At 34.6% G+C, this 21,877-nt stretch overlaps 1 protein-coding gene across 3 annotated transcripts in view; it reads left to right on the top strand.

Annotated features, from left to right (window-relative positions):
• TRHDE (thyrotropin releasing hormone degrading enzyme) overlaps nt 1-21,877 on the top strand; it is a 530,611-nt gene that overhangs the window by 9,745 nt on the left and 498,989 nt on the right. For all 3 annotated transcript variants that reach the window (XM_031938822.1, XM_031938821.1, XM_031938820.1), the window contains exon 2: nt 8,123-8,396. In XM_031938822.1, the coding sequence (XP_031794682.1) occupies nt 8,123-8,396 (274 nt within the window). The remainder of the gene's footprint in view (nt 1-8,122; nt 8,397-21,877) is intronic.

Here is a 21,877-nt window from a genome sequence, read left to right as displayed (position 1 = left end):
ATTTTCTAAGGGCAGGATCTAAGAGCAACTTGATTCTGTTTGAAAGTTTCCTAGTTGGGTGGAACTCCACCCAAGGTCAAAATACATCTAACCTGAGGATTTTCGACAATTTCATCTATCAGCAATATCTTTCAGAGACTGTCTGAATATCCTACAGATGTTTATTTCTGAATAAGGAAATAGAGAAAATTTTAATCTCAATAATTAATTATTAATAGAAGAGAAAAATAATCATTTCTCTCAATGGCCATTTAAGTAATATGTCAGAAATGGAATTTGAATTTAGATGCTCTGACTCCAGAGGTCTATATACTTTTTTCCAGTTTTTTTTTTAATGAGAAAAAGCATATTTAATTTTCCTCTTTTTATAAGTGAGTTTTGGTGCAATGTGATTTGGAAGAATGAGACTTGGGTGCTGCTTCTGGGATACTTCTGATACTGATGACTCAATGGAAAGTCTCTAGAATCAGGGGTTCTGGGTTCAAATTTTATTTTTGATATTGTGTGATCTTGGCACAATCATTTAATCTTTTTAGGCCTCAGTTTCTTCAGCTATAAAATGGGGGAGGATTGGACTTGAGAGACTGAGATCTCTTCTGAGGAGCAGAACAAGTGTAATTCTGTATTAGCAGAAGGTTTTCTAGTCAGTTGTAACTAATCAGTCATAGATGACATCATACGTCTAGCCACCATCTCCAAAATGATTTTAAAAAATGGAGGAGGGCTCAAGTTAAGTAATTTGCTCAAGGACTAGAGCTTGTGAGTGGTAGAACTGGAATGTGGAGCAATGCTTTCTTTGTCCAGATTTAATGTTCTTCAGCTTATTATCAACCTCTTAGAAATAAGAGAAGGGACTTTGAAAACTAGAATGGTAGTTCACATTTATGTAGTGCTTACCGGTTTACAAAGCATTTTCATACTAACAACTCAGAGAGACAAAGAGTGTAAGCATTGTGCCCATTTTACAGATGATAAAGCTGAGGCATAGAGAAGTAAGGGGGGTCTTGTCATTGTCACGTAATGAATAAGTAATATAATTTGGGCTTGGTTTTAAACACAAATAAGCTTTCTTATTCAGTGACAGAGATTTTCAGTTGCTGGAACAGGAAAAAGGTGTGTCTACCTTGCAAAAGGAAATATAACTGGCCTCAGGGATTCCATGTACTCATTGGGATCTTCTTTGTCATTACTGCTTTTTGTCATTCTTTGCGTTTTTGTCTCCAGGTTCAGCCCCACATGAAAGAAAGAAGGAAAGAAGATCCTTGGAAATGAGAGGGAAAAGAAAGCTGGACTCTGTGTATATGTGTGTGTGTGTGTGTGTGTGTGTATGTGTGTGTGTGTGTGTGTGTGTGTGTTTTATCATGGGTTCAAAAACTATGTTTTGGACTCTTATAAGAATCTGGCAAGAAAAGATAGAGAAAAAAACACCCTCAAATCTTTTATTTTCTGGCCTACAACATCACTTCAATCTCAGATACCAGAGGATTCTCTCCCCATACTGGCTTAATATCAAGATAGGCAACTATCAAGAGCTAGGCAACCATAAAGACAAGCATAAATGAAATAATATTAAAATGAGTCATCAGCTACTAAATTCTTGAGTAATTCTTTGCATGCTGATATTTAGATCATATTAAAGGCTTTCAACATTTCAAATCATAGTATTTGAATTTTTGTTGCTATTCAGTTTAGCTTACTCCTTAAACTAAAAAATTAAGGCTCTAGGAAAACCAATTTTTTCCTTCAATTAAAACACTTTCTATCAATTGTGATTGTGTTTAACTCTCATCTTCAACAAGAGCACACAAAATAACTTAATACATGAAGGGGGAAGCAATTATGTATATTATATTCTATTTTTATAACATAATTATTCACATATGGATAGCTTCCTACATATTGTTCACATTATTGCATTATGTTTTTAAGTTTACTAGAATGGTTTTTTTAAAGGAATACATTCTTTTTTTTATAGTTTTGAGTATTATTTAGCATTTATGCTTCTTTATATAAATGATATGGGCTTAATGACTCATTGAAGTACATAAAAATTTGTAATCTAAAGGATAGCTCATCCTGCCTTTCTGCTAGTGTCTCCTCTTCAGAGTAATAGTTTTCCTTTTATATAACAACTTGCTTTTTAAAGGGAACCTGTATAACTTCTGTGACCTTGGAATGTGTAGACCAGCTTTCAGTCTAGTTACTGAAAAATGACTTCTTTGAAGCTGAATGAGACCTGTATATTTCAGTGCAACTATCTTTTAGCTCTTTAGAGTTTTTACTTCTTATTTAAAAATTTTATGATCGTAGGCATATTACAGCAACTAAGAGACACATTGTAAATATAATTTTTCATTATACTCTTCATGAGAGGTGAATAGATCTGGTTAAAGAAAATGCCTCTTGAAAATAACATGCCTTTTGTAAGCTTTTCCTGATTTTGACTGATTCCACCTCAAAAGTCATGAATCAATCTGAATACTAACATTGTTATGCAAATGTTTGTTTCTTGGCTATTTTGCCTTTTACAAAGAGGCAAACAGAAAATAATAAACCAGAAATTGTTTTTTATCACATGCTGTAATTTGCCAGCAGGATCATCCAACATTAATGCATTACTTCTGCTGAATGTTATCATAATGGCTTGCCTACTGGACTTCCACATAAATGAAAAGAAATCAGTTCTTTGTATCCTTCAGAGGCAAAACAGAGCTTAAGTTCTTCTTAATTCAACCAAAATGTCAAATTTTGTTAGAAAATCGTCATTTATTTTAAATAGGAGAGAATTAAAATACATGTAAGTTATTCACATTCTTCTGGGAATACTGAAGTGGCATTCTTAGAATGTCATTTCTGGAAGTAAAATTTTTTACAGTAATAGAGGGATTCATTAGATGGCAGGGATGATTTTGTTTAAGGACTGAGGACCGAAATAGGTGACAAGATACTGCATTATCCCCATCACAACCCCTTAACACAAATATATTTTCCTTCATTCATTTTTGTTATGTTTGTTAATTATTTCCACTTGAATATTGGGTTGGCACCTCCTTCTTCCTCCTGAATTATGTGTTTTTGTTTATTGTATGATCATTCTTCTAGTCATGTAGGCTCAGCCAACACCTTGGCAATTCATTCCCGACCTTTTCCCATTCCTTATCTTGTTTAGTTAGCTCTAATGTCTTATAGATTCTACCTCTGTGATGTTGCTTGCATCAGACCCTCCCTTTCTTTACCCCCAATTGGCAATCAGTTTAGGCTATATTATTTTTCTTCCCTGTTATACCCCTCACTTCTTCTTGCATAGAGACTCTTGGCTAATATTTCTGAAGTTCAGCCCTAATTATACAAGAGTATGTAAAGACTTGCAAAGGTCAAATTCCTTTGTCTAGAAGGCCATCTTTAATATGGCATCAATCTATGATCCTAACCTTTTAGGAAACATCCCTGTTACTTCCCATGTTCTTTGGACTCTAGTCAACTACTTCTACTACTCATTATTTCCTGAGCACACCTTGTGCTTTCTCATTTGAGTGCCTTTGTTCATAGGATCATATAATGTCATAGCTGGAAGTGTACTAGTTCATCTAGTACAATACCTCCATTTTACAAATGAGCAAACTGTGGTCCTAAGACATGCCTAAGGTTTCATATATAACAGATGGAAAAATTGAGCTTTGGACCCAGGTCTTTTGATGTTGAATTCAGAATTCATTTTTATGCCACGTCATGGTGTTACTTCGAACATTATTCCTGGAGAACTCTCTTCCAGTTGTCATATATACACTTTCTGCTTTTCAAAACGCTACCTATCTTTGTAGGCCTTGCTGAAAAGATACTCATTTTAATAAATTTATCCTATTTTATCTTCTTCTTACCCTCCTCATGTAAAAATTCTTCATTTTACAGATGAAGAAACTGAAGCCCAGAGAAGTCAAATTTTTTATTTGAACTTACATAGGACAGTCTTTCTCTCTTGTTCACTCATTTTATTCTTTACTGTATTACAGTTCATTATATACCCACATCATCTCTTTCTACTAGATTGTAAATACCTCGAGGAAAGCATTCATGCTTTATTAACTTTTTGTCTCCCATGGTACCTGACACACTGAAGATATTTGTCCAGTGAATAAATCAATTAAGAAAGCTAAAAGCATTAAAAGCTAAAAAACAAAAACAAAAACAAAAAACAAAAACAAAAAACTTGGCTTCTTTCTTCCCTGCTTCCCTACTTTACTCTCAATAGAAATTATTCAAATGGAAAATGTAGCTGTTCGTAAGTTAGCATTTAATAATAAAAAAGCTCAAAAAGCAGTTATTATTTATATTTTTTGTTAGCTTTGCCCATCGATACCTTTCTGTTTCCTGATGATTGAATTAAAATTTCAATTTTTCAAATTCAATTCAATCTCTTCCACTCTAGGTGCCAAACTGTGAATTGTTATTTCCTCATTTAGATAATATCCGAACATATGTACTCATACCTACATATACATATCTGCATCTAAGAATTCAGTGAGAAATATAATTGTTGAAAAGGATCACTATTTTTGGTTTGATTCACAAATTTCTTCAAATGATCCAAATTACATTAAGTATTTCCCGGGCATAAGTATCCAGATTTATCAGTTACTCATTAGCCAAAGAGTAGCAGAGTTTTTCACCCAAATTTTAGCTCTTTATTTTGGGAGCTAACATCTAATAGATTATGATAGAGATTTCTCCCTCCAAGGATGCCCCATGGTGCTTCATGTTCGAACCACTCATTTGATACATCATGTATATTTCCCTGTATTGTTTTCTTGTAAAATATGTACTTTGTTTTGCCCACTAGATTGAAAGTTCCTTGAAAGGAGCCGACCATGGTCTTAACTTTCTTTGGCTCCGCATCAATGTTGAATGCATTGACCAATACATTTTGGGGACTTAGTGGAGTATGATTGATGAGACCTGTGTTTGGAGAGGCAGCTTGCTTTAGTGGAAAAGTTGTTGGGTTTCAAGTCAGAAAGATTTAGCTTTAAATTCTGACTGCCATTTACTAATGTATGTATTCTGGGCAAGTAACTTAATGTTCATAAACTTCAATTTTTTTATCTGTAAAAAAATGGGGATGATATTTTTACACTTTCCTTACAAGTTACTATGAGTATTAAGTAGTATTACATGTGAAAGCAAAAATTAATATGCAGTAGATTAATATACATAAATAGAACCACATGTGAGTGTGACTGACAGAAAGAGAAGAGGGGCCCTAAAGTTAGCCCGAGTTCAAATCCAGTTTCATATACTTAATAGTTATATGATCTGGGTAAGGCACTAACTTTGTCTGCCTTAGTTCCCTCATGTGTAAAATGGGAATAATAAAGGACCTGCCTCCCAAGCTTGTTGTGAGGAAAAAATGAGAAGTTTTGTAAAGTGCTTTTCAAACCTTAAAGCACTGTTTACTTAAGTGCTAACTTTTACCTCTAGCAGCAGCAGCAACTGCTGTAGCAGGTTGTCAATTCTTAGCATTTTGGGGTAGGTATACTCATTCTGCTGAGAAATTGATCAAAGTGAACGATTGGAATTAGAAATCACAGACATTTGAAAGGTAATCAATCAAGTATTTATTGAATGCTTTTGATTTTTCAGACATTGTGCTAAGGCCAAAAGAGAGTCACAAGTAGTTCCTAAAATGCAGTTCCTTCTCAGAAGCAACTTACAATTAGAGGGACTTATTCATAGAGGCATTAAAAAGTTACCTCATACTACAAGATGGTATATTATGAGAATGATACCATATGATAAATGTTATAGGAAATCAGAAGGAAGAGAGATACCTGTAGATTGCAGGTAGTCAAGGAAGACTTGAAGCAAAGCTGAGGCTTTGCACTTGACCTTGAAGCAAGTCTAAAGTTTAGATGGAGAGAATTGTAAAGTCATCCTAGGGAGGAAGGATATAAATGTAGTGGGGAATGTACAAAATGTTTTTTGGGTTAGTGAGTGCCTTGACCATTGTGATTAGTCCAGAGCAGATGTATCAAATGTGGCCTGCTGGCCACATGTCCTTAACAGTTCTCCTTGCAATCTAAACCAAATTAAAATGTAATCAGGAAACATTTAACAAAACAAAAAAATACAATAAAATGTAGATAAAATAGCATGTTTTTTAAAAGTCAATATTCAGTCTATAGGGATTCTTATTGGATGGCCTAGTAGACCCTGTTTCTATTTGAGTTTATCAATGGTCTAGAGGATGATTGTATTTGAAATCAGAAACTGCAACTTGCTAACTATATGATGTTAGGAAAAATAGCTTTTCCTGGGTTTCAGTTTTCTCATTTTTTAAATGAAGGAATTGTACTAAAGATCTTTAAGGATTCTTCCATTTCTAAATCTATGAACCTGGGGTTATACTGTAGTCTATGGAATGCCAGATTAAGGAATTCATCTTGTTCCTATTTTTTTGTGGTTCACTGATATTCTGTAATATTCATATCACATAGTTTGGTTCAACTATGCAAGTTGAACTATTCAACTATTTGTCAACAGAGAACTATTTTGTTTCCAGTTTTTTGTTACATAACAGTATTGATATATATATATATGTGTGTGTGTGTGTGTGTGTGTGTGTGTGTGTGTGTACATGTATACATACATTGATCTGTATTCCCAATTTGAACAGCTTCTTTTTTTCTTAATTAAAGTTTTTTATTTTTCAAAGCATATGCATGGACAATTCTTCAACATTAGCCCTTACAAAACCCTGTGTTCCAATTTCCCACTCCTTCCCCCATGCCCTCCTCTAAATGGCAAGTAGTCCAATATATGTTAAACATGGTAGAAATATATATTTAAACAATTATTGTGCCATACAAGAGAAAAAGTGAAGCAAAATAAAATGCAAGCTAACAACCACAAAAGAGTGAAAACACTATGTTGTGAACTACACTCAGTGCCCACAGTGCACCAATTCTCTGGGTATAGATAGCTCTCTTCATCACTGAACAGTTGGAACTGGTTTGAATCATCTTATTGTTAAAGGGAAAACAATTCCATAAAACTAATCATCTGATTTAATGAGCTTGACAGCATATGCAATATTCTGTACCCATAATGCCCCATCTCTGCAAAGAAAGGAGGGACATACACTTTTTCAACTCTTAATAAGAGACAAACTTAGTTAGGCATTATAATTATTCAATATTCAGTTTTTCTTATTTCCATTCTCATTTTTGTGTTTTTTTACACTTTTTATATTCTTTTTATGATTCTACTTATTTCACTTTGCTTTCATTTATAGAAGTCTTCCCATACCTCTGTGAATTCTTCATATATATATATATATATATATATATATATATATATACACGAATTGCCAAATATTAAGCAAATGCTAAGCCTGATCCTAATTCTGTTATATTCATATTCCATACTTTCATACCATTCTTAATAATTTTCATCAGCATTTTAAAATCTTATTAAATTAAAGATATAGTTACAGTTATTTTTATATCAATATGATGCTATATATGGAGAGGGGCATATTGAGAGAAGTATAAAGACTTTGCTTTATTAGTAAATAAAAATATTTGTTATGGGATTTGTCATTACATTTTTTAAACCATTAGTAAAGGGGTAATTATCATTTGGTTAAAACTTAGTAACATTCAAAATGCTTTCTTTGAATTTTAATATTTTATTTTTCCTACTTACATTTTTACTTTTGTTTTTTGCAAAACTCTGACTTACAAATTCTCTCTCACCTTCCTCTTTTACTGAGGCAAAAAATGAGCCAAGGTATAAGAAAAAGTAGTTATTTTCTATTATTTGCTAAAGTGATTCCAATATTTTTGGTAGTGGTATTTTTATTTTGTAATTTTTTTGTCTATGTATTGCTCTGGGTTATGAATTTATTCTAACTGAGACAAAGACAATCCTGAAGAATTTTTATTGTTGGAAAAAATGCATTACATATGAAATATGCTTTCTTGTTGCTTAGGTATTTTAGTTTAGTTCAAAAAAAGAAGAACTTTGCACATCTAGCAAAAATGTTTGTTTTAGGAGCAGAAGTACCTAATGCACCTGTAACTCAAGCCATAAAAACCATAGTTGATTTTTTTCCCCCTTTTACTTATAGGTTCCTTGGTGTAACTCAATTTTCTCCGACACATGCAAGAAAAGCCTTTCCCTGTTTTGATGAACCCATCTACAAGGCAACTTTCAAAATCAGTATTAAGCATCAAGCCACATATTTGTCTTTATCTAATATGCCGGTAGAAACTTCAGTTTTTGAGGAAGATGGATGGGTTACGGATCACTTTTCACAGACTCCACTCATGTCTACCTATTACTTAGCCTGGGCTGTGTGCAACTTCACCTTTCGGGAGATGGTTACAAAGAGTGGAATCATAGTAAGTATTTTTCACTTGATCAGAGTTACCACCTTACCTTTGAAATGTGATTTTGGAATCATTCACTCATTTGCCTCTTTTGCCTTAGGAGCCTCTATTTATTTGCCTCTCAAATGAGATAATATTTGTGAAGTGCTTAGCAAAGTGTCTGGCTCCAAATAAGTGCTTAATAAATCTTTGTTCCATTCCCCTCACATACTACCCCCAACTTCTAAGGAATATAACTTCTTATTTTAGAGGGAAAAAAAAATCTCCCAGTAAATCTTGAATGTGCTGAAATACAGTGAGGTACTAGAACATTTAAGAAGCCAGGAATTATTCTGTCTCAACCTGGATTACTAGCACTTCTGTATCTAAATGGCCTGGGAAATTTTAACAATGAACTTTTATATATAAATGTAAGCATTCAATTCCATTCAAGTAAATTCAGTAAATATTGTATGCAAGTTGCCTCGCCAAATACTTAATGCAGGGAAACTATTTTTGTCCTGTCCATACCAACACATGTTTGTTTGAACTTCAGGGAAAAACTGGCATGTGGATTGGTAACAGTGACTGTTATTTTTTAAATACAAAATGAACAACAATTGTGATCAAAATCATTATCTTTTTCTTTTAATTTAGGATACTATGGAAATTATTAGAAATGTCTGTCTATAGCCTACACTGAAGTGAAAACAAAAAGATCAAACTCTGAATTTGTCTGGTATGGAATTATTAAATCGGTGTCCTAATTGCTGTGTAGAGTGTTTGTAGAGGAGTAACTGGCCTTTTTTTTTTCCATAAAATTATAGTGTAATTATTTGCAATGTCAGATTCCTTCTTTGGTATTTGTTGATCCTTCCAGTGGACATTTCAATGCTTGTACTCATTGGACCATGCCCAGAGAAGGGAATCAGTACCACTGATTACCATAGTATGTTATCAGCTGGCAGAGAGATGAGGAAATGCAATTTCATTTCCTAAGCTAGTTTCTTCAAAGTGTGACTATGTCTTCAGCCCCACACAACTATGCCTGTTTGTAAGTGACCTTAAATTTAAATTTAATTTAAAATGAGAAACACTATAATTATTTTATGTGTATTTTTCCTATAATCACTCATCATTAATATTTAACATAATTAATAAATATTTTAAGCTTCTGTTCAATGTTTTATAATATATATGTAAATATATTATGTATTTATGTAATATAAATATATATATATAACATTCAAAGATTAAATGGAAAAAAACTGCAGATTCTATAATTTTTGGGAATTTTTAGAAAGATGAGTGTATATGCTGTAATGTAATATTGTTATGGGCCAGAACTCTGAGCTTGAAACAAGGAACTAAGTCAGTGGAGTTGAAGGGACAATGCTTATTTAGTTTAGCATGATATGACTGATTTAATCTTACAACAAATAATGGTTTCCTAGTGATATAATGATTAGTTTATACTCAGTGTAGAGGACATAAGCTAGGAGCCTCAGTCAGGATTCATTTGGAGAGATTCAGAGGGCAGAGAAGACAGGTGGGAGCTCAAGCTCTCGAAACCAAGGAGAGAGATAGGCCTTTAAGAAAGCTAACCAGGCCCCAGGAAAGGAGAGAAAACTTTGAAAGAGATAATAAAGAATTTGGACTTTGAAACCTGACTCTTCTCATGGTGCTTATGCAGACTGAAATGAAGACTGCCCAGAGACCCCCAAAGAAACCAAACAAGAGAACTTTATATTTGGGCCCAAGAATCTCATTCTAGATATATATCATCAGGCTGCTCGAGCTTTACCTTTACAATTTGGGATAACAAAAGAGGAAGCTAGGAGCATAGTAAAAGCCTATAAAGCTTGCCTTCTTTTCCAAGCTCCTAGGCTCCCTCCAGGGAAGAACCCTTGTGGTTTGAGACCCAATGAAATCTGGCAAATGGATGTGACCCATTATAAATCTTTTGGCCATCTGTCTTTTATCCATGTTGTAGGAGATACCTTTTCAGGATTTACTTTTGCAATACCAGCAGCCAAAGAGATAGCCCAAGTGGTCACTGAATTCCTTATACAAGCTTTTGCAATTGTGGATGTGCCACAAGCAATAAAAACAAATAATGCACCTGCATATACTTCTAAACATTTTACACACTTTTGTACCCAGTATCAGATTTTACACACCACTGGCATACCTTTAAACTCTCAAGGACAGGCAATAGTAGAGAGGAGAAACAGAGATATTAAGGTGCTCCTCCAAAAACAAAAGAATAAGGGAGCCACAGGTAACCCTAGAGAACTTTTAAATTTAGCTCTCTATACCATTAATTTTTAAATTTTTGATAAAGATGCACTGACTCTGGCAGACAGGTTTTATAACCTACCAGAAGGGCAGTGTCCAGTGAGAGCAGCTCCACTATCTTTAGATAATTGCCAGGTGATATGGAGAGATCTAGAAAGTGCTGAATGGAAGAGACCAGATAGGTTAACTGCTTGGGAGAAAGGGTTTGCTTGTATTTCTACAGATAGGTGCCAATGAGCACCTGAAGAGAGACAGAAAAAGAGAAAAAACCTCAAAACAAAGGAGAAGACCTAAGAAACATCTGACACCTAAGACCTAAGAACATGGCTGATAAAGAAACTGTTACAGAGCTTTAAAACCAGAAGGAATCATTGGATTCCCTGAAATGCAAAATTGTTGATAAGACTGTTGCAGAACTTGAAAACCATTGGGAATCATTGGATTCTCTGAGACATGATAAGATTGATGAGGACTTCAAAACTTGCAGAATCATTGGATTCCCTATATACATGAAGTAATGGACAATAGATTGGTTTTGAACTATTTCTAGGACTTATAGATATGTATAATTCCTCATGTTGATTCATGTTATTTTTTACATCACTATTAGCCTGTGTTATATTGCTATGTGCTTATGTAATTATGTGTAATATCTCCCATATTGATGGATTTATCTATACCTTTTTCAAGGGAGACCTTTCAGAAACCCACTAATCTTGTTTGATTTCCCTTTGGTGTTTTCATCTCCCTTCCTGAGATGTCAGGGAGGGTGTGATCACCTCCTTTTATGGTGTTTTTCACCCCTTTTTTGAGGAATAATGAAGACATGATCACCTCCTTTTTGGGGTTCTCACCTCCTTGAGAAGTCAGGGAGAGATGACCCCCTATGTTCTAAAAACAAAAGAAAGTGGGAGATGTTATGGGCCAGAACTCTGAATTTGAAACAAGGAATGAAGAATTGATGGGACAATGCTTATCTAGTTTAGCATAGTTCAGTATGATTGATTTAATCTTACAACAAATAATGGTTTCCTAGTGATATAAAGATGGGTTTATACTCAATGTAGAGGATATAAGCTGGGAGCCTCAGTCAGGATTCATTCGGAGAGATTCAGAGGGCAGGGAAGGCAGGTGGGAGCTCAAGCTCTTGGAACCAAGGAGAGAGATAGGCTTTAAGAAAGCTACTCAGGCCCCAGGAAAGGAGACAAGACTTTGAAAGAGATAATAAAGGATTTGGACTTTAATGACTGGCTGTTCTAGTGGTGATTACGCAGACTGAAATGAAGACTGCCCAAAGACCCCCAAAGAAACCGGACAAGAGAATGTTACAATATTTATGTATATATGTTTTATAATGAATTTTACATTTTACCACAAGAAACATACCAGTATCATTTGTGGGAAAATATACTGAAAAGTAACCTTGGAAGGAATCTTTAAGAATAACTAATCCAAAACTCATCTTTTTTTAAATGAATGAAGTGAAGTTTTAGAGAAATCAAGTAATTTGCTGGAAGTTAACACAGCCAATAAACATTTATTAAATTTATTTATTAATTACATGCCTACTAGGTATTTGATAGGTGACACACTAGATAAAGACCAGGCCTGGAGTCAAGAGGACCTAAATTCAAATTTGGCTTCAGACACTTACTAGCTCTGTGACCCTGGGTAAGTCACTTAATCCTGCTTACCTCAGTTTCCTCATCTGTAAGATGCATTGGGAAAGGAAATTGCAAACCACTCTAGCTTCCTTGCCTAAAAAATCTCATATGGAATCACGAAGAGTCAGACATGACTGACATGATTGAATAATGACAAAAATATATCAGGCATTGTGCTAAGTGCTGAGGATACAATGAAGGGCAAAGACAACCCTACTCTTAAGGAGCTTACTTTCTAATGGAAGGGACAACATGTAAAATTATTCATACAGGATATATATATATATATATATATATATACACACACAGAGTAAATGGGATTAGCAATAGGGGAGATACTAGTAAGATGGGAAGATAAGGAAAGGCTCCTGCAGAAGATAGGGCTTAAGCTGCCTAGAAATTAGGGAAATTAGAGGTGGAAGAGAGAAGGGAGAACATTTCAGGTAGAATAAGGCCTGGGGTCTAGAGTGGAAATATCAAGTGTATAGAACATCTAGAAGACCTTTGTTAAATCCTAGAGGACATCTGTGGATTAAAGTATAAGAAGAAAAGGTCCAGATTGTGAAGAGCTTTAAAATCCAAGCAGAGGATTTTATGTTGTATATTGAAGATAATTAGAATTTATTAAATAGGGAGTATGCTTTAGGAAAAATTTTTTTTAATTACACAGTGATTACATGGTAAGAGTCAGAACTAAAACCCATATCTCCTGGCTCCCAATGCATTCTTCTTTTTCCCCTTTTTTTTTTAAACTTATAAAGGTCGCTCTTACTATTTCCTCTTATTGGTAGATATTAAGGGTGTTACTAACAGATCCCCTTCATAGTTGGGAGAAATAGAGGTTAAGGGTAGTATTGAGACTTGACTACCACATGGAACTCAAGTGAGAATATCTGGGGCATTTGTTTAGCTGTTCAGATGCCATAGCTCTAATAGCTCCAATAGAGCCAGAGTTCAGTTCCCAAACTCTGGAAAACTTCAGTTCCCAAGACTGGGAAGGCATGAATTATTATTATTAATTTATTTTTGCATTTGGGATTAAGTGACTTGTCCATGGTCACACTAGTAAGTGTTGAGGCACACACATGTTGTTGCATGTTGTTTCCCTTATTAGAAAGAAAGTTTCTTGACAGCAGAACTATCTTCTGCCTTTCTTTATATCCTCAGCACTTAGCTCAATGCCTGGCACACAGTAGCCACTTAGTAAAGTTTTATTGAGTGATTGTAGTGGATTGAGGACTGGATTTGACTTTGGAAAAGTCATTTGAGTTCTCTTGCTCTCAGTTTGTTTATAGGAACATGTGTGGATTGAAGTTGATGGCCTCTAAGATCTCTTCAAACACTCAATATGTAAGTATAAAGCAGCACATGGAAAACATTAAATGGGTAGTATAAATAATAAGTTCACAAGAGGTCACTGTGGAACTGAGTAGCTGTGATTTTCTAAGGGTCCTTAAGGGAACACTAGGGATTAGATAAGTGGAATATTTTAAACAAAAATATTTTAGGCAAGGGAACATAGATGATAAATTGGAGAAGGGAAAACATTTCAGATTTTTTTCCAGTGGGTTGTCTAGTTTGGCCAGAGCTTATAACTCAAATCAACTGATCAGTCAGGCAACTCATATATTTATTAAATATCAACTATTAAATACCTATTGTGTACTAAGCACTGTGCTAGTTCCTGGGGGAATATAAAAAGTGAAACAGTAACAATTGAGTGGGAATCAAGAAAAGTTTCATATAAAAGAGGGTGTTTATGTGTCATTTTAAAGGAGGAGAGGAATTTGGTGAGCAAAAGCAGAGAGAAGAGCAGTTTGGATGGATGGCAGATTGTGGGAGGGGGAATGATGCCAATGGGTATAGCATGTATTGGTACAGGCAAATTGATGTTTTAGGCAGATTAACACTGGCAGCAGTGTTTACCTATCTATATACATAATCTTCAAAGAATTTAAGGTGCAAAATAACATTTCTTTAGCACTTTGCAAACCCCAAAGCACAATGTAAATGTTGGCTATTTCTATTAGGGTAGAGAATATGTAATTTTTTTCAATAGTATTTTATTTTTCCAAATATATGTAAAGACAATCTTTAACATTAATTTCTGTAAGATTTTGTGTCTAAATTTTTTCTCTCTCCTTTTCCACTCCTCTCTTCCTTAAGACAGCAAGGAATCTGATATAGAGCATGCATTTATTAAACACTTATTATATCTTAAGCACTGTTATAAGTACTTTACCAACATTATCTCACTCCATCCTCTTCATGGTCCTGTGATGATGCTCTTAGAATGATTATTTTATAGATGAGGAAACAGGGAGGATAAATGACTTATACAGGGTCACACAATTATTAAGTGTCTTCTGATGGATTTGAACTTGGGTCTTCCTAACTCTAGATCTAATGGTCTAACTACTGCACCATCTTCTATGAGTCACAGAGAAGGAAAAGATATAGTAAGAAAAGAGTTGGAATGCTATTTCCTTGAGATCTTCTCTGAATTTCTCTAGGGAAAATCCAAATCCTGTTTGTCTAAAAAGGCAAGGTTCATTTGCAGGGCCTGCAAATTACTTATCTACTTAACGAATTAAATTGACCAATGCCTAAATAAAAGTAACATTGTAGAAATGATAGAATTGCCTTCAGGGGAGCCATATTTTCTAATAGAAAAACACACTGATGGACAGGTATAAAATTTATTGTTAATTGAAGAGAAGGTAGCTTAAAAGCTTATATTTCTTGTTATAAGTTTTCCACTTTTAGTAGGACTAACATATGTAGATTAGATGAAAATACACTGTTAAGTAATCTGCAATTTCTTGTCTGCTGCCCACTGGATTTTATAGCAAAGATGACAGAAACAAAGGTGAAAGGCAATAAAGCAGAAAAGAAAATCAAGCCCGATAAGGTATGTGTATGGTACATCCTCAGAATGCTTAGGACTACCTTTGTCTTTATACTCTGTGAAATACTTCATGGAACTGGGAGATTTCAGTCAACTCTGTTCCTCCCTTTGTATACAGAAGGGAGAGGATTCTAGCTATGTGCATCTGAGGGTGTCTTCCCTTCCAGCCAGAATTATGTCTGGCTTCAGGGAGAAAAAGAGCCTCTTTCTAACAGCTTGTGTTTTCACAATTCCAGCTGTTAGAATTGGTACCATCTGGAACCCCTCATAGGTGTCATCCCCAACCTAACTCTGCCTCCTTTGCTCTAGACATAGTTCAGGTGAACCTAGAAATCAGTGGTCCCACTTGGACTAATGATCTAGCAAAATGTGTTCTCTTTTCTCCTTACCCTCCCTTGCTTATCTTTTGTTTTACATTCCTTTGACTTTCGTGTTTGTGTGCTGTAGCATCTTCACCCCTACTTCCTTGTCTTTTCCACATTAAATAATCTTAGAGTTTGCATTAAATTCTCTTTTTTCCACTTCACAGTATGAGATGTGAAACATTGTATATAACAAAAGCAATTTAGATGATAGCTTGTATTACCAGTTGATTTTTGTAAGTAATCTCTTCTTTCAGGATATAATTAATATTTCAAAGGTAAAATTAATATTGAACACCAACACATCCAAATTCAAGAGTTCTGGGTTCCTTTTAATGGTGAATAGATAGTTCTTAGGAGAACACAGTATTAAAGAGATTGAGACTATGTTGCTGTTGCTTATATCACTGATGATGGAAAATTTATCTGAAAATATTGAAAATAGTATCAATGTCTGAGTTCCCAGCTGTATCCCTAATGAGTCTCACTCAGTATCATCAACAACAAACAACAAAAAATGTTTCTTGTACTTTGCTGATATTTGCTCTGTAACACTGATCTGAAGTATGCAAGAAAAGGAATCATATGAGGGAGTCAGTAGTCTTTTAGATGGTCAGATTCAAATAGGAATCCTTGAAGGCTGCATATTGACTTGGAAAACCACAAATTAACATCATATGGTCTCTATTGTATTGCGTTTTTATTTATTTTGTTAAGCATTTCTTACTTATATTTTAATCTTGTTTAACCTAAACTGATGGCTATGAGCTTGATTGCTTAATTGTGGTGGATGCCAGTGCCAGATATGGAATTAGGAAGTATGAGCTCAAATCAGCCTTAGATACTTGCTATTCTTCTGACTATAGGTAAGTCACTTAAATGTTGTCTTCCTTAATTTTCTCACCTTCAAATGGGAATGATTATGATACCTATCTCCCAGAGTTGTCATGAAGATAAAATGAGATAATATTTGTATGGTGCTTCCTTAAAGTCCTATATAAATGGGCTAGCATAACTTGTAATGTTCTTCTTTCAAATATAATGTTCTCTGGGAGCAGGTTTCTTGGGGGGCTTCTGGAGGCAGCCGGTAATCAGCACAGGTGCAGCCAGGAGTTAAAAGTCCAAATCCTTTATTCTTTCCTTTTAAGTCTTGTCTCCTTCCTGGGGCCCAGTTAGCTTTCTTAGAGGCCTATCTCTCTCCTTGGTTCCGAGAGCTCTTGCCAAGTGTCCTTTGTCTCTACCAGCTTCAGCATTCAGCCAGCACAAAGGTGGAAAATGGAATGAATCTGTCTCTGCCTCCGAGAGTGGGCTTGTCTCTTAGTGGGCTTGTCCTTTAATGGGCTCCTCCTTATATATGCCCTCTTAAAGGTGTGAATCTTGTGGAACTCTAATAAGTCCTAAGTACATTAGTGAACTAGAGAACTGTTAAGTACCATGCTAAATTAGATAATTGTCTCTATCAATTCCAGTGATTTAGCACCTTGTAAGAATCCTAACAATAACTATCATCATTCTTACAATCCTCTTATAAAGTCTTTGCATATATTTAATATACTGCAAAAGCTGTGCTGTGCCTTTTTTTTTAATCACCTGCAGAATAGGTACTTGGTGAATGCTAGTTGACTGAACTAAATTTGAGTCTCATGTCAACTATTCAACTGTGTGATGTTGTGTAGTCACTAGACCTTAGTAAGCTTCAGTTTTCTTTTAAGTAGTGAAAAATTAGAGTGTATAGGGTCTTTAGGGAGAACTGGCATCTCTGTTGTGTGAGCTCACTGAGCCCTATTTTGTGCTGATTGCTCCTGCACCTTTGGTATCTACTTTCACCCGCTCTCACCTGTGGCTCCAAGAAGCTGTAGCATGCACAATGGTCACACTCCAATAAAATTCTTAGTAGGTGGATTAATTTAGGTTAAAGGTAAAAGAATGGGCTTCAAACCCATCAGTGAGTTAGGGGATGAGAAAAATTTGTTCCAATCATGATTGAACCCAGATGCTATGGAGTACTTAGAGCTTGGTTGACATCAAAGACACCACTACATCCTAAGCCATCTCCAGTTGTTTTGACTTTTGTCTTGCCACTGGACTTTGATGACTCTGGAAGAGAGAATAAGCTGACAATTTTGTACAATTCTTCCTTACTTATTTCCAATTCAGGTACAAGTCAAGCCACCATCCTGTGATTTCATTGATCCTCTTCTAAAAATAAGGATTAATAGCAATGAGAAATTTAACTAGATGATCCCATATGGACCTTTCTAGCTTTGAATCTTGTCTTCTTTTTAATATTATGGTCAAAGAAATGACATGCAGATAGCATGGGTACAAAATTTAACTTGAATTTACTCAGGGTAAAAGATCAGGAAGTAATTGGGGTTAAGGAAAAGGAATAAGAATTGGATAGAAGATCATAGATAGGTAGCTGAAAGTAGGTGACTCCATATTTGAGATATATAAAATTCTATCCAAAACAAGCTATCAAAAATAAAACCCAAACCCAAACCCAAACCTTTGAATATATGTGCTTGGAAACATATAACAGGAAAAAAAATACAAAAAACAAATAATAGCAATGAGAAAAACAACCACCTTAGAGACTCTAGTTGTAATGGATCAATAGTGTCATAATGTTGTAAATAACAACCAGAATATTTGATTGGGAGACTTCAATGTTTTTTTAGATGATACTTTCAGGAATCAAACAGGAAACACCATGTAATCAAGAAAAACTTAGTATTTAAATTGATAAATCAGGATATTCATCGTGGAAACAGACTTTGAGAGTATAATTGGTACGGGCTGTCCTTAATCAATACCATTTACTTAATGTGTCTCTTTTTCTTTATGCATCCAGATGGCAGAATAGAAACTCATTAAATTTGTGGGGCTCTGCAGCACTCTGATTAGGCTTAATTTGTGGAAGAACTTGTGAATGTCAAAACAAGCAATTGTCTATGGGGTCTGTTCAAATTGTATTAAACTGTGATTCCCCACCATATTTCCATAAGGTGCTATGACTCACCAATGAACTGCAAGGGTTGAAGAAAATGGGAATGATAATAAAGAAAGCTGTTAAGAGAATAGGTTAGATAGCATCATGAAAGAGTTCAATAACATTTATTTCTTTAGATTAGAGAGGGAAGGCAAGCTGCTATTCTTTATGATTTTGATCAACTAGTCAGCAAGATAGCATGGTATAATGGAAAAATTGGGCCTTAGCTTTCTCATGTGAAAAAATTGGTGTTAGGCTAAATGATTTTGTAATTTTATATATGATCCTGAGTATTATATGTCTACTAATGTCTTAATACTGTGCTAAATGCTATGGGATAGATTAAACAAGTATAAGATGGGTTTCTTCTTCTGAAAAAATGGACATAATAGTATTTCTCTATTTACTTCATTTTTTAAGGAACAAAAGAGATAACATGTGAAATACTTTGTAAACTATAAAGTTAAATGTAAGCCGTTACTATTTGTAACCAGATTAAATATCCATATATTCTATTTCAGCTGAATCAGGAAGCACTGAAGTGAAGTGTCATAAACACAGTGTGATTAAATAATACACTTCAGAATAAAAAAAAAAGTATAAGCTGGGGTCTTCAAGAGTCTTTTTGTATTTAAAAACTAAGCAAGCAGGTCCAGTTGGCATCTACAATCCTTTAGAATTATAGAGTTGAAAGATACTTAGCCATCTTGCCCAACCTTCATCAAAAAGGAATCTTTGTCATAATATGCTGCATCATGTGTTCATCTCTTCTCTGCTTAGAGACTCCTTCCAGAGAAGACCATTTTACTTTTGGACAACAGATTGTTAGTTTTCCTGACATCAAGCCTAAATCTGTAGCTTTCATACAAGACAAAATACCTACTCCCATCCTAGAGTAGTTTAATTCTGCATTGGAATGAATGGAGTACCTATTACGTACTTACTATGTGCAAACTTATGGCATTTCAGATAAAAAGGTAAAATATTTCCTCTCCTCAGAAAGCTCACAGTCTAATGTGGGAGATAAAATTTTAGTTACAAATCTGATGGAAAGGTCCTATGGTTTTTAGGATGCAGCAGCAAAGCAGATAGTAATGCCTTAGTAAATAGACTAAAAAATAAAAGTAATAGACTTTAGTCTTTTATATTGACAAAAACAAATCTGTTTCTGATTTCGAATTATTTATTTGACAGTACCCAAAACTTTGGAGATAAGAACTTTCTTTTCTGGGTCTTCAATAGATGTGGATATAGTATTTGCCAAAAGATTACTGGGCTCTCTCTCTCTCTACAAGAGATATTTCTCAGGATGATAACTGTGGGTAAGTACAGTCCCACTTGCTTTTGGATGTAAGCACTGCTAATTCAAAAGTTCTTGGGTTCAGGTTTTCTTCATTAGTCTGAAGGGAAGTTGTGGCCAAAGTCATGATGATGTTTTGACTTGTCCAGGTTTGTTTGCCTGTTCTGTGAGTGGCAATTGGTTGGCAGTCATTGGGGATATATTGCTTCCAGGATAAAAGCTATAAAATTGGGATAGAAGCAGGTCCAGTGATCTGAGAGCTGCTACCACTGTTGTGCCTATCTGTCTTTTGGTGGTAGTTGATCAGTAGTTGTTTCTGGTGCTGAAATGTGAGCCCTTTCTCCACAATCCTTTTTTCCCCTCAATGATGGTTATAGGGCCAGACTGGTAGCAAATATAGTATTTTGGGGGCCACTGTTATTCCCAAGGAATCTTGGGTTCAGTGTTCTGAGCATAAGGATCCAAAGGGATATGCTCATCAAGGTGGTTTGACTTGCTAGGTATATAATGCCTCCCCTATCCCCCTCAGAAGGCCCTGATGGCTAATCTTATCATTGTAATGTTGATTTTTATTAGATTTTATATCAGGGGATGATTTTTTTTTGACACCATCTCCAAATCCTCTTTGGGACTTAAATCCTCTTCTCTACAGATTATAGGCTTTGTGATTATAGATTATATTTGAAATGATAAGAAAAACACATTAAATAATCTTAAAAAATACAGAATAGTATTTGATTAAGGGCTAACATATGGTTTTAATTCTAAGTATCATAGATGTTCAGAGGAGAATATAAAAAGGAATTTGACTAGTCAGAAAATCCTTATGATGAAGGTAGAGAATGAGTTAAGTAGAAGTTGGGTAATAACTGCAGTAATAATATGTGACATTTATATAGCCATTTACTGTTTTCAAAGTACTTTCTATATATTATATCATTAAATAATCAAAATTTGTGAAGAATTATCAGCCTTTTTTTTTTAAAGTTGTATTGCTGTGTTTTTTTTTTTTTTTATTACCAGTAATTTATAGGTTGCTTCCATTTCTTCAGAGGTATCTTTTAAGAAAGTAAAACAATTAAGTCAAATTATTGATAAAATAATGTTATCTAAAAATATACTTCTAATGTATGTGACTTTCTACATCCTTTTTTATTTAAAAATAATGAAAATTTATTCTCTTTCCCACTCTCACCCCACTGGGAAAAAATGAAAATTCAAATTTTTCTCATAACATATATATATATAGTTAAGCAAAACAAATACCCTCATTGATGGCATATAAATAAGTATCTATCTGTATGCATCTTTTTTCTTTTCTTTCCTTCCTCCCTCCCTCTTTTCTTTCTTTTCATCCTTCTTTCTATACATCCATCTATCCATCCAATCTATGTTTCCTTCTGTATCCTAAATTCCTCACGTCTTTTTCTTGAATATTATGTCTCATAATTGGTTTTCATGGAATCATAATGGGCCTTGTATTGATCAATGATTCTTGAAGGAACACAGTAATGGAGATGAGTGATCAATTCTTTCTATGTGATGACCGCTTGGGACCTCAGTGCATCAACTCGAGCTTCAGCTCTAGAACATTTCTAGAGGTTCTTTTTTTTTTAATTTTATTTTTTTATTATAACTTTTTATTGACAGAGCCCATGCCTGGGTATTTTTTTAACAACATTATCCCTTGCACTCACTTCTGTTCTGACTTTCCCCCTCCCTCCCTTTACCCCCTCTCCCGGATGGCAAGCAGTCCTATCCAAGTTAAATATGTCACAGTGTATCCTAGATACAATATATGTGTGCAGAACTGAACAGTATTCTTGTTGCACAGGAAGAATTGGATTCAGAAGGTAAAAATAACCTGGGAAGAAAGTCAAAAATGCAAGCAGTTTACATTCATTTCCCAGTGTTCTTTCTTTGGGTGTAGCTGCTTCTGTCCATCCTTGATCAATTGAAACTGAGTTAGATCTCTTTGTTGAAGAAATCC

This window comes from Sarcophilus harrisii, chromosome 5 (genome assembly GCF_902635505.1).
Source record: "Sarcophilus harrisii chromosome 5, mSarHar1.11, whole genome shotgun sequence".
Lineage (NCBI taxonomy): Eukaryota > Metazoa > Chordata > Mammalia > Dasyuromorphia > Dasyuridae > Sarcophilus > Sarcophilus harrisii.
This window is presented reverse-complemented; position numbering and strand designations above follow the sequence as displayed.